The sequence below is a fragment of the Camelina sativa genome, chromosome 20, assembly GCF_000633955.1.
Source record: "Camelina sativa cultivar DH55 chromosome 20, Cs, whole genome shotgun sequence".
Classification (NCBI taxonomy): domain Eukaryota; kingdom Viridiplantae; phylum Streptophyta; class Magnoliopsida; order Brassicales; family Brassicaceae; genus Camelina; species Camelina sativa.
In genome coordinates this window covers 13218173-13230537 of record NC_025704.1, presented here as the reverse complement: position 1 = coordinate 13230537, position 12365 = coordinate 13218173, and the positions used below count along the sequence as shown (strand labels likewise).

The 12365-nt window shown below is 31.7% G+C and overlaps 2 protein-coding genes and 1 non-coding gene across 3 annotated transcripts in view; 1 reads left to right on the top strand and 2 right to left on the bottom strand.

Annotated features, from left to right (window-relative positions):
• Positions 1-4304, bottom strand: part of LOC104772485 — a 5626-nt gene extending 1322 nt beyond the window's left edge. The window contains exons 1-5 of the mRNA XM_010497091.2: positions 2023-4304; positions 1659-1940; positions 362-903; positions 175-280; positions 9-89 (exon numbers count right to left, since the gene is read on the bottom strand). Coding sequence (XP_010495393.2) covers positions 9-89; positions 175-280; positions 362-903; positions 1659-1940; positions 2023-2301 — 1290 coding nt within the window. The 5' untranslated portion in view covers positions 2302-4304. The remainder of the gene's footprint in view (positions 1-8; positions 90-174; positions 281-361; positions 904-1658; positions 1941-2022) is intronic.
• TRNAI-AAU lies at positions 9192-9265 on the bottom strand. The gene has a single exon. It is a non-coding gene; the product is annotated as a tRNA-Ile (tRNA).
• LOC104770668 (uncharacterized protein At5g23160-like) overlaps positions 11828-12365 on the top strand; it is a 1441-nt gene continuing 903 nt past the window's right edge. The window contains exon 1 of the mRNA XM_010495127.1: positions 11828-12168. Coding sequence (XP_010493429.1) covers positions 11839-12168 — 330 coding nt within the window. The 5' untranslated portion in view covers positions 11828-11838. The remainder of the gene's footprint in view (positions 12169-12365) is intronic.

The following is a 12365-nucleotide window of genomic DNA, read 5'->3' as shown; positions in this document are numbered from 1 at the left end:
TGGTCTAAGAAAGCTATGCGCTCTTTAGGATACGGACAAGGCTCACGCATATATCTTCGCCGGAACATAGCCATTGCACAACCCATGTGCTACATTCAAAAAAATAAAAACTAGAATAAGCGAAAATATAGTATTGAATAAACGCCTATACTAAATTATCAAAAATAAACTTACATGTTCTGTCAACCATCCATAGTCATAGCTTGGCCAATGTTTCCTTGGAGTCATAATTTTCCAATAGAATCTCACAGCTGCGTTGCTGGTGCTAAGTGGCTCTTCCCTGTGAATATAAGAAAGAGTTAGTACATATATAGATAATGATAGTAGCTTTTATAAACTATTCAGAGTTGTTGATGTATACTTATCAAGGCTGAGAAAATCCAGAAGTCTCTGATTTTTCTCATCACCTGCTGGCTTAAGATGATCGCCTAACACATTATCACCCTCTGTAATGATCCGCTTGATTGTCGAGTTACCAAGGTAAGGATACTTCTGCGATTCTGCCAACTGGGGCATGCGTCTAGAAGTCTTCGAAGGTCCAGGTCCATCCAACTTCGTCAAAGCCTCTCCAAGGCAGTTTAGTGTCACCTCAAGTTTTTCATGTACCAACTGATCCTCCTCGTTGTACCATGTATCTTCAGAACTGGAAGCTATTCTCAATTTAGCTTTCTGAACTTGGGTAGTAATATCCTCAACATCGTCAGAAGCAAGACCAGTTATCTTCTTTTTCTTGGAAGTTTCCTTCTTCTCAACCTTCAAAGATTCCTTCTTTTCAAAGAGAGGAAGATTCTCTGATATCTCATCTTCTTCTTTCTTCTTATTCTTGATAGTGTAAACCTTCTTCACCACCCTTTGAACTGGAAATTCATCTTGTGATGTCTGCTTCATCTCAACAATCCATGACTACAACCAAACAGAACATTCCAAGAAGGAGGTAAGAAAATCGAGAAATGATATGTTTAAGAAAAAAAAAACAGAACATGAGAAGTTTGATATTAAGATGAGAAGCGTATAACTTTAAAACAAAAAAAAAGAACATGAGAAGTAACGAAACATGATAAGCTTTAACAAACAGAACATGAGAAGTAAAAAAAAGCAGAACATGAGAAGTTTTAAAAAAACAGAACATGAGAAGCTTTAAAAAATTAAGAACATGAGAAGCTTTAAAAAAACAGAACATGAGAATTAAAAAAAAAATGATAAGGTTTTAAAAAAACAGACCATGAGAAGTTTTAACAAAACAGAACATAAGAAGTAAAAAAATAAAATGACGTGATAAGGTTTTAAAAAAACAGACCATAAGAAGTTTTAACAAAACATAACATGAGAAGTAAAAAAATAAAATGACGTGATAAGGTTTTAAAAAAACAGACCATGAGAAGTTTTAACAAAACAGAACATGAGAAGTAAAAAAATAAAACGACGTGATAAGGTTTTTAAAAAACAGACCATGAGAAGTTTTAACAAAACAGAACATGAGAAGTGAAAAAATAAAACAACGTGGTAAGCTTTTTTAAAAACAGAACATGAGAAGTTTTAACAAAACAGAAATTGAGAAGCAAAAAAATAAAACGACGTGGTAAGCTTTTTTAAAAACAGAACATGCAAAGTTTTTAGACAACAACAGAACATGAGAAGTAAAGGAAAATGTAACTTACAGGTGCTTTACTTGTTCCCTCATCATCGTTAATTGTGTGCGAAGTGGCATCATTCCGTACATCAGCGTCTTTTGGCTCTTTTCTTTCTTTCTCCAATGCTTTAATCCTCTCACCCATCTCCTCTTTGAACACCGTCATTTTTTTTTCAACGAAAGTTTCAAATTTACTCTCCAAAGCATCTATTCGACTGTTGAGTGTTTTGCCCAAGTCAGAAATAGTCTCATTCATTTTCTCAATCGCCCTCCAAATATCCAAAGAAATTGACTTGTCATCCTTACCATCCTACAATAACATGTTCATTAATATCATAATAGAGAAGACAAAAAATGTTAATCAATTACGGTAAAGGAAAACGAAACCTTACCTCCATGTTGGTTACATTTTCTCCTTGTTCACATTTAGGATCACTATCTGTCCATCTTTTTTTCTTAGGATTGCACCCTCTGTTGTCATTCACCTTATCAGCTTCAGCAGTTCTTTTCTTCTTTTTTGAACTTATACCAACTGTCTTGCCACAAATCCAAACATCTAGAGACAAACGGTTATGAATGAGATCTTTAATTAGCTCTTCTAAGTGTGGATCCGTATGCTCATTTGAGTCAGACCATAGAGGATACATGTTTTCCTCTAAAACATGAATCATATGCCTAACACGAACCTACAAGCAATAAATAAAGTAAGTTTAAATTCACACAAATTATTTGTTCATGTCAAAAAATAATTTTTTTGAAAAATAGTAACAAACTACTAACCTGTCGGTGCAAATCCTTCTCTTTTTTGATGAAGTCTGTGAAGTTGATATGTTTTCGAGATGATCGCCAATCAAGAAGTGGAACACCAGTCGTCTCTGTCCTTCTAAACCCATAACTTTCTCCTATTCCAGCAACACTCTCATACAGCCAAATCAACATAGCATGAACACATCCGTGTATGGTGTATGAATCTCTATCATAGTCTACAATCTTAACAGAATTCACTAGACTACTAAAAGCCACCCGATCCCATGGATGTTTTTCAAAAGCAACGGGATCTAAAACTCTCTTAGCGGTCTCCAACCGATCAAAGACCAAACCTCATGAATGTTGTTGATTCTCAGCTGATGTGTTAGTAGAAAATGAACTCTCTGCGCCGCCCATGTGTATTCCAATTCAGCAAACTTTATAAACACTCAGAGATGATTGCTTCAGTTTCTCCCACACATCCACCCCTAATCCTTCTCTCAAAATTCCGATTTTCGACACAAAACAGTTATGGTTCATGCTCCTATGTTGGAGAGGTGATTTCCCTTCATCATACAGTAGAGGAGGATATTTAATGGTATTGCTTGAAGATGCCATTCCTAAACATACAAAAAAGAATCAAATGATAAGAAAAGGTAGCAAACAAGATGATAAATACTTGATTGAATAGCTGTAGCAAACATGTGAGATAACACAAAATTGTAATTGAAACAAATACTTCAAAACATCCATGAAACAAATCTCTCATTTAGGTAATAGGTGTGAAAAAGAATCTGATATAGGTTAGTAGTATCTTGAAGGACAAATCCAATACAGTTTTAAAAGGATTCTCTGTATCGAATTTGAAACAGTTTGCCAATCCGATACAGTTTGTGAAAGAGAATCTGTAATAAGTGAAATCCGATACAGATTCTCTTTCACAAACTGTATCGGATTGGCAAACTTCACAAACTGTTTCTTCACAAACTGATTATACTTCTAATCCAAAAAAAAAATTAAAATCAAGAAGGTAATAGATGTGATAAGCAATATATCAAAAATCAACAAATCAACACAAAAATACATAAAATTCGAGACCAAATTCTTCAATAACTAAAGACCCAAAATAAAAACAGGGATGATTCCATCAAAATGTAATCATAAAGACTAACCGGATTTATGAAGCTATTGAGGATCAAGACCCAAAACAAGAAGCCTAATCCTTCCCACCAATGTTTTTGAGGATTAAACTCAAGCTATTGAAGATCAAGATCCAAAACAAAAACAAAAACAGGGTTAATCGATAATTGCAAGTAAGAATTCTGTTAATTATTCTAATAATGCAATCAAAAACTCACCGCCGCAGATTTTTCAGTCACCACCAAAGCCACTACGGTTCTTAGTTCGCCGCCGGAATAAAAGATCCAACTCACCGCCGGAATAAACGATCCAACTCACCGCCGGCGTCTGTATCTGGCTGGAGCAGAGAACACTGGTGATTACAGTGCTAAATCGCCGGCGGAGATGATGACATATCAAGTTTTTTTGGGACTGTAAAATCTCTCTTCGCCGGCGGAAGAAACAAAGGTTTAGTTGCCGGCGTCTGTACCTGGCTGGAGCAGAGAACACCGGTGATTACAGTACCAAATCGTTGGTGCAGATGACAACAGATCGAGTTTTATTTTTGAACTGTAAAATCTTTCTTTGCCGGCGGAAGAAACAAAGGTGAAAGTGAGAAAAACAAAAAAACGATAGTCGGGTTCCTAAAGTTTTAAGAGAATCGATTTTTCTTTTTTTTCTCACTTAATTTTTATTTCCTCTTTTATTTTTGATTGGGCTTTTGGTAATTTAAACACAATATTATGTTATTCTAGTTTTTCCCTAAAAGAGGGTGTCAATCTACCAATATTTTTTCAAATTTGTGTCAATCTGGTCCATTTTCACTTATTTTTAAATATAAAATATTAAAATTTTAAAGTGAAGAATTACTTTAAATTTTATTTTTCTCTAATCGTAGAATCCCATTTGGATTTTTAAAGAATAAATATAGATTATTTTGAGTAGAATTTATTTTGATGAGTTTTAAAATATTTTATATATTATAAATTTAAAAAGAATTATATCTCATAAATTTTTTAACAAATATGACATAAAATCATATAAGTAATAGATGTTTAAATCATAAACGGAGAAAACGATTAATTGTAATCTTAATTTGTACCAAATTTATAACATATATGCTCAACTAAATCAGCTTTCAATTGTTGACGTATTGTTTGATCATGAATTCGATTTCAAATGTCTATTATATTGCCGAGATTTGAAGGCATATCTGTAAATTACATGAATTAGTCACTTATAAAGTTTTGTTTGGTTTTGGTTGTGCGAATTCTAATACATTAAATTGAATGTATCCATCTCGTTCGTCTTCTATTATCATATTGTGCAGTACGATAATTTAATCATATTTTTACTTTATCTCAAATAACAGCTGAGTTTTTTTTACAATAGCAAATCGAGCTTGCAAGACTCCGAAAAGACACTCGACATCTATAAGGACATCTTCTTGATATGTAGTAAATAAGAATTCTTTCGGACTTTGTGAAATTGGAATAGATTGGATATAACTTGTCCATTTCGGATAAACACCATATGTGAGATAGTAAGTCAAATGATACTCGTGTCCATTGACAATGTAATTCACTTTTGGAGCCTGACTTTGTAATATATCATAAAAAACTAGTGAGCAATCAGGAATAGAAATATCGTTTAAGGTACCTAGAGATCCAAAAAACGTGTGCAATATCCAGAGATCTTGTGAAGCTATAACCTCTAAAACGATTGTTAGTTTTCCAGATCCATGTGCATATTCTTCTACTCGCAATGAATACAATCGATGTTTTATATCATCCTAGGAAATCTGCGTATCTCTCCAATATTGAGTAGTCATTGAAGATCTTCCGGTACTTATCTCCAAATAAATTTATGATTCCTTCAACAAAATGTTCCAAGTATGTAATCCTAGTGTTTTCACCAAGCCGGAGGTATTCGTCAACCGCATCAGCCCGTACAACCATATTCCATCATACAAATTGTTGTTGTAAACTTTTATAGTCCAAAGAGATTGAACCTTCTGGTAGCATATCTTCTTTGTTGAAAGAATGGAATTTCAATGGAGAGTTGATCAACAATAGGCATGAACAAGAGTTTGTTCATTCAATTACAGCGTCGAAATATATATTGCATCTTCACTAAAATAATCGTTCCATAAGCAGTTGTGTCCTTGTTCACGTTCTCTTTCAATATATACTCGTTTTTTCTTTAACTTGGCTGCTTCTTCATGATCACCAAAAAACAACGAAATATTTTCAAATGTTTGATCGAGAACTTGATCAAAGTTTTCATCCATTATTTCATCGAAGTTATTACGGGAAGAATATGTCATTTTTGATTATATATAATTTTAACAAAGAGGTCTTGGAAAATACATGACAATACGAATTTAGGATAATGTTTGTGAGAAATATAGCATGGTTTTGTGATAATTTTGTATCATATTTGTGACTTATATAGAAAAATGTGATTCGTATAACAAACATTATTTTGGTATACAATCATTGAAAATATTTATGTTGTTGGTAGAGGAAAATAAAAGAAGATGCAATGCAAAGCCACAAAATGAAAAAAAAAAGAATATGAGAGATACTGAAAAGAGAACATCTTTCTTTTCTCGTCTTTTCATTTTGTATGCCTTTTGTAGCATAACATTTTCTTTTGTTTAAAAGTGGTTTTGCATAGCATCTTTTTTTTTTTTTCTACCCACACTACATATATTTTTAATGATTGTAAACCACAAATATTATTTGTTATACATATCATATTTTTCTATATAAATCACAAAGTATGACACAAAAATTATTTCAAAATCATTTTTCTCCATATCTTGTTTTTCCGAATCTCCAAAATTAGTCTTTTCTTGTATTTTTTGGGACCTCATTATTAGAATTAGATATAACCAAAAATGGTATCTTCTTTTCGTAATAATTATGACGAAACGATGGATGAAAGGTTTGATCAAGTTTTCGATGAAGCATTTTTTGAAAATCTTTCCGTTGATCGTGGTGATCATCATGAAGCAATCAAATCAAAGAAAAAAATATGCCTATATTGAAAATAACTTAAACAAAGACACAACCATCTATGGAAATATTTTTTGGTGAAGATGCCTTCTTATATATTTCAACGCTGATCTAGAATGAACAAGCTCTTGTTCATGCGTATCGTTGATCGAAGCTTCATCGAAGTTCCATTCTTTCAACAACGAAGAGATGCTACTGGAAGATTCGATCTATCTGAACTACAAAAGTTTACAATAACAATTCGTATGATGACATATGGTTGTGCGGCTGATGTGGTTGACAGACACCTCCGGCATAGTGAAATCACTGAGATTTCATGCTTGGAATATTTTGTTGAAGGAATCTTTAATTTGTTTGGAGATGATTACCTAAGAAGACCCACACCAGAAGATCTTCAATGATTACTCAATATTAGAGAGATACGCGAATTTTCTGGGATGATAGGAAGGATCAATTGTATTCATTGGGAGTGGAAGAATTTTCCCACTACTTGGAAAATGCAATATACACGTGGATCTAGAAACCCAACAATCATTTTAGTGGTTGTAGCGTGACAAGATCTCTAGATATGACACCCATTTATTGGACCTCCAGGAATCTGATCAATATTCTTGATCGCTTACCAGTTTTTGATGATATATTACAAGGTCGAGCTCTAAAAGTGAATTATATTGTCAATAGACAAAAGTATCATTTGACTTATTATCTCACATACGGTATTTATTCAAAATGAGAAATTTGGATCCAATATATTCCAATTCTACAAGGTCGGAAATCATCCTTATTTGCAACCTATCAAAAAGCTGTCCATAAAGATGTCAAGCATACTTTTGGAGCCTTGCAACCTTGACTTGCTATTGTAAAAAATCAAACTCTTGTTTACGGTAAGTTAAAAATATGAAAGATAATGAAAACATGTATCATACTGCACAATATGACGGTAGAAGACGAACGGGATGAGTACACTTAGTTTGATGTATCAAAAATCACAAAAGCATAATTAAACATAACTTCAGAAGTAATTAATCGAGTTTGTGATCGAACAATACATCAAATTTAAAGATGATAAATTGAGCATATACGACACAAATTTGACACAAGTTAAAATTTCAACTAATCGTTTTTTCCTTATATGATTTATACATCTATGTTTTTATGGGTCTGATTGGTTGCACTCAAACGCTGTGGTTGGAAACGAACCGCTCAAATAGCTACCAATCAAAATATCAATTGAAACAAGCGGTTCATAATAATGGTTGGGCTTGGTGATTAAAATGAACATTTAAAACAGATTTTGAGTGGTTGGAAGAGTGACTGCAAACTCCCCTCTACATGGTACGTTTGTTTTGTGTGGATGTACAGTAACCTCTTTTGAATTATTTTATTCTTTGCTGTTTGATTATTATATCATTAGATATTTAATTTGACTATAAAATTTAAATGTAAGTATGCATTACAATAAATTTAACTGTTAATTTTTTAATATAAATATAAATACTTGTAATTTTTGTTATTTTAATAGCTACTTGAATAGCTGTATTTTTATTTTACAAAAACGCATTTTAATATAATCATATACTATATAACAAAAATTTAACAAATCTCAGTCTATATTTTTATGTATATGATTTTCGTATTGTAACTATATTTTTTTAGGTTTCATTATAATTTATTGGTTATTAATTTTTCATGTTCTAAAGTATTTTATCTTCCATAGTTTTATTATTGAATTAAATTAATTTTTAATTTTTCATAATTTAGTATAATTCGTATATTCAACCACTATAATCTTAACAATCAAGATAACTCAACCGCTCTTTATTACCACACCATCTTTTCTATCCACTATTTTTAACCGCTTTATATTTAACCGTCTCTTTTGCAACCGCTTATAATTTTTTAATCGCCTCGTTTAAATGTGGTCACCAATCAGACCCTATATGTTTTATGTTATGTTTCTTTATTTTTTTTTTAAAATGCAATAATTTTTAAGTTTTGTAAAATACAATATTGTGAAAAATTTAAACAAAATAAATACTACTTAAAATATTGTAATTTTGAAAATCATCTTTATTTAAATGGGATTCATTTAATTAAGAATTCTTTAAGAGGTTAGTAACTTTAATTTTTCAGAATTTGTATTAAAAGTAGGGGTGTCAAAATGGGTAACCCGATCTGTACCCACATGTAGGCATGATCAAAATTAAACCGTAACCGTATTTCGGACCGTAACCCGACCGTATCCGAACTATAACCGTATAAAATGGTTAAAAATCGTAACCTTTAACTCTATATATATGGTTAAATTATATTAACCATAAATGTTAATTAACCATAACCGTATCAAAACTGTTGGTTAACTGCATAGTTAAACCGTATTTTGTTAACCGTAACCGTTCTAAAAACATAATAAAATATACTAATAATTATTAATTTAATATGAATCATATGATATATGGAAATATTTATACACTAAAAGAACATATTAATTATAAATAAATAATATCAGTTATAGTATATCATCAAATAATATTAACCGTATCATTTTATCAAATAACCGTAACTGCATATAAACGTAACCGCTTCAATTATAACCGTATTTAACCATAACCGTTTAATGGTTAAGGTTAAACAAAATTTCTAACCGTAACCGGTGGTTAATTAACAAAAAAATATGGCCTATACAGGGATCGAACCTGTGACCTTCGCGTTATTAGCACGACGCTCTAACCAACTGAGCTAATAGGCCAACATATTTATTTTGGATGGATGATTGACAAAAATAACATAAAGCCTTCTTTTTCTTTTTAAATCATCGATGCTACGATGTTAGCGTTGCAACAAAACACATGTAGTATTACTATGTTAAGACACCAGATACCATAGAAACAGAAGTACAGAACATAATACTATATTGTAAGAGAACATGATTTCTTTTGTTTTTTTTTTCAGTTTTTGTATGATGTATAGTAATTCGGAAAATAGCAACATATTTCGTTTATTAGAAAATATTATATCAATCTGCTTTCCTAAAATGTTAGGGTTCTACAAATATAGGAGTGCATTTTATTTTGTTAATTAAAATAATGTGATATCTTTGTATAAGAGTCTTTGAAAATTAACCAAATCTCTCAAACAGAAATTGTATAACTTTCTTGGATTAGTTATTACTTACATTACATGGAGTGTAACATGTCTATAACTTTATCAAAGAAATTTCAATTCGAAAGTTTTCAAACATATATAATTAAGAAAATAATAAATAAATAAAAAGACAGGAAGAAAAAATTTGGCGACGTAGAAGAAAGTAGAAAACGTGGACACGACCACAACTCTGGTCTCTGAATAAAAGACTTTGGCTGGCCACCCACCAGCAACCCCAAGATCCTCTGTCCACTTAGTTTATTAAGCTTTATTTTAGTTCAATGTTAATCCTAATTTTTAATAATCTTTTTTCTTTCCGTGTTGAATCTTCACGACTAAGGTTTTGCTATGGAGTATTGGTCTGACGCAAGAAACGAAGAAAATGAAAAGTTGCATTATCATTATTCTTGAATACTATACTATCAAGTAAAGTGAAACTATTTTACTTGTAACTTTTTGTAATTTATATTTCGAGTTTTTATAAGACAAAATAAACAAAATAGAAGCTCCCATTTTTTTTTTGTATGACATCTCTGAGTAAATGTTCCTTTTTTTGTAAGTCGATTTGTTTTCAAGACTTAGAAACAAATTGTGAAGAAAAATATATAAAAGATCGGACTCAAACTAAAACATCAACTATAGGATTTACTTTCAGTTGGTTTTTACACAATCGACCTTACAACTAGTTGATACTTGATACACAATCTCGTCACAACCACTTTATATTAGTCCGAAGATAGTTTTATATGATATTTGACCTTTTGTAATTACGTTGACCTGCTTATACTTAGGCCTACTTATACTGTAATACTTCTGATTTCTTAAGGTAGATGATTTATAAAAAAATTCTTCTTAGGGCTTGACTGGTTCAAACGCTGCGGTTGCGGTTGCGGTTGCGGGAGATTGCGGAAGCGGGCGATTGCGGTTTCAAGCGTTATTAAGCGTTTTGAACGATTGGTTTAGCGGTTTAAAATTGGTGCGTTTGCGGGAGGTTTAAGACTGGTTGACCAGCGGGTGCAATAGCGGTTGGAACATAAATAAATGTGATTTAATTATATAAATGTTTTAAAATATCAAAAACTTTATTAAACTTGATTTATAATTAAAATTCATTAAAAATACTAAAATAATTATTTAAAAAATAAATAAATTTCATAGTGAAATACTTATTACTTTATGCATTTGACTTTTTACCAAAACTTTAATCAAGTAATTTGATAAATGACTAAACATTTATTTTAGATCGTAGATCTTCTTTCTTAAATCTCACACACTCAATAAGTTCTATGGAGCAGTATTTGCATCAGTAGTTATGATCAAACGAGAGTTGAGAAGAGTCACTCGTGATTTGTTTTTATATTTTTCACAAATAATCTTATTTTCTTAAATTTCTGATGAAATGTTATATTTATTTAGTTTTTTTTTTAACTTATGTGCGGTGTGCCATTAAATTTACATCAAGTTTTCCGGGTTATTGTTAAATGAAATCTTATTTTCTTCCAATTGTTTATTTTTTAATATTCTCAATCGTATCCGTAGTTCATTTTCTCCCATCCTTAATGAATAAAATAGTTAGGTAAAAGATATATATATAAAATATTTCATTATCATTGATTTGTTTCAAGTTTTTAAAAAAAAAAAAAAAAATCTAAACGCAAACGCCCGCAACCGCAAACGCTTGCGGGAAACAGCTTTTGGAATTCAGTGGTTGGAAGCGATTGGGAGCGGCTGGAAGCGATTGGAAGTGGTTTGTGTGATTAGCACCAATCGCTAGCAAACGCTACCACCCGCAAACGCAGCGTTTGCGGGAGGTAGCGGGAGAACCAGTCGACACCTTAATTGTTGATACCAAATGGAGACTAGTATATTTTAGATAGAAATAGCAGAAAACTTCTATTTTTCCTCAAAAAAATAATTTATTGTTTCAAACTTCACGTATATGACATCATATTATATAGCACATCTTGTGTAGAGATAACACACTGTCATTATTCATAATAATAATCTACAAATAGTCTATGAATAAGTATTTTCATCGAAAGCGTGCCAACACTAACACAAAATATATTAACAAAGTAATAAAAAATGGGATAAATTCCAACCGTTCCGAATAATATTTATACTCGAAAGTTGTCTTACAAATGAGATCATATCTGGAGTCCTTTTGATTCAGCGCTCATGGGCAAACCTGAGAAGAAGAGAACAGACTCTTCTTCTTCTTCTTCTTCTTCATATGTTCTTCGCTGTTTCGGGGTTTCTCGGAAAATTCATTCAGACAAACGAACTGTAGACGCAGGGCAAGAGAAGAAAAAGAAGACGAGAACTCGTAGTTGGTTTCGTTTGAAGGAAGACGAGATCACACTGACGCCGATATACGAGACGTCGGAGAAACAAAACTCGATTGTTAAAGATGATAAGCAAAATCTGTTCAGTGTGGTACGTCATGTTACTGATCGGAAGTATATTGCGACTAGTGGTTATAAGAAAGTTGATCATGAGCGTAACCAGGTATCTATTTTTCTGACTAATTATGTATAATGCAAAGTAAAAATTGAAACATTTGTATTCATAATTTTCTGTTATAACTTATAAGTGTTGTTAATAATCAAAGCCAAAATTAACAAAAAATTGTAATGGTTCCACATTTTTATGATGACATTGTCTAAAAGATTGGGTTTTGTTTTAAACTTCTCTGTTTTTTTTTT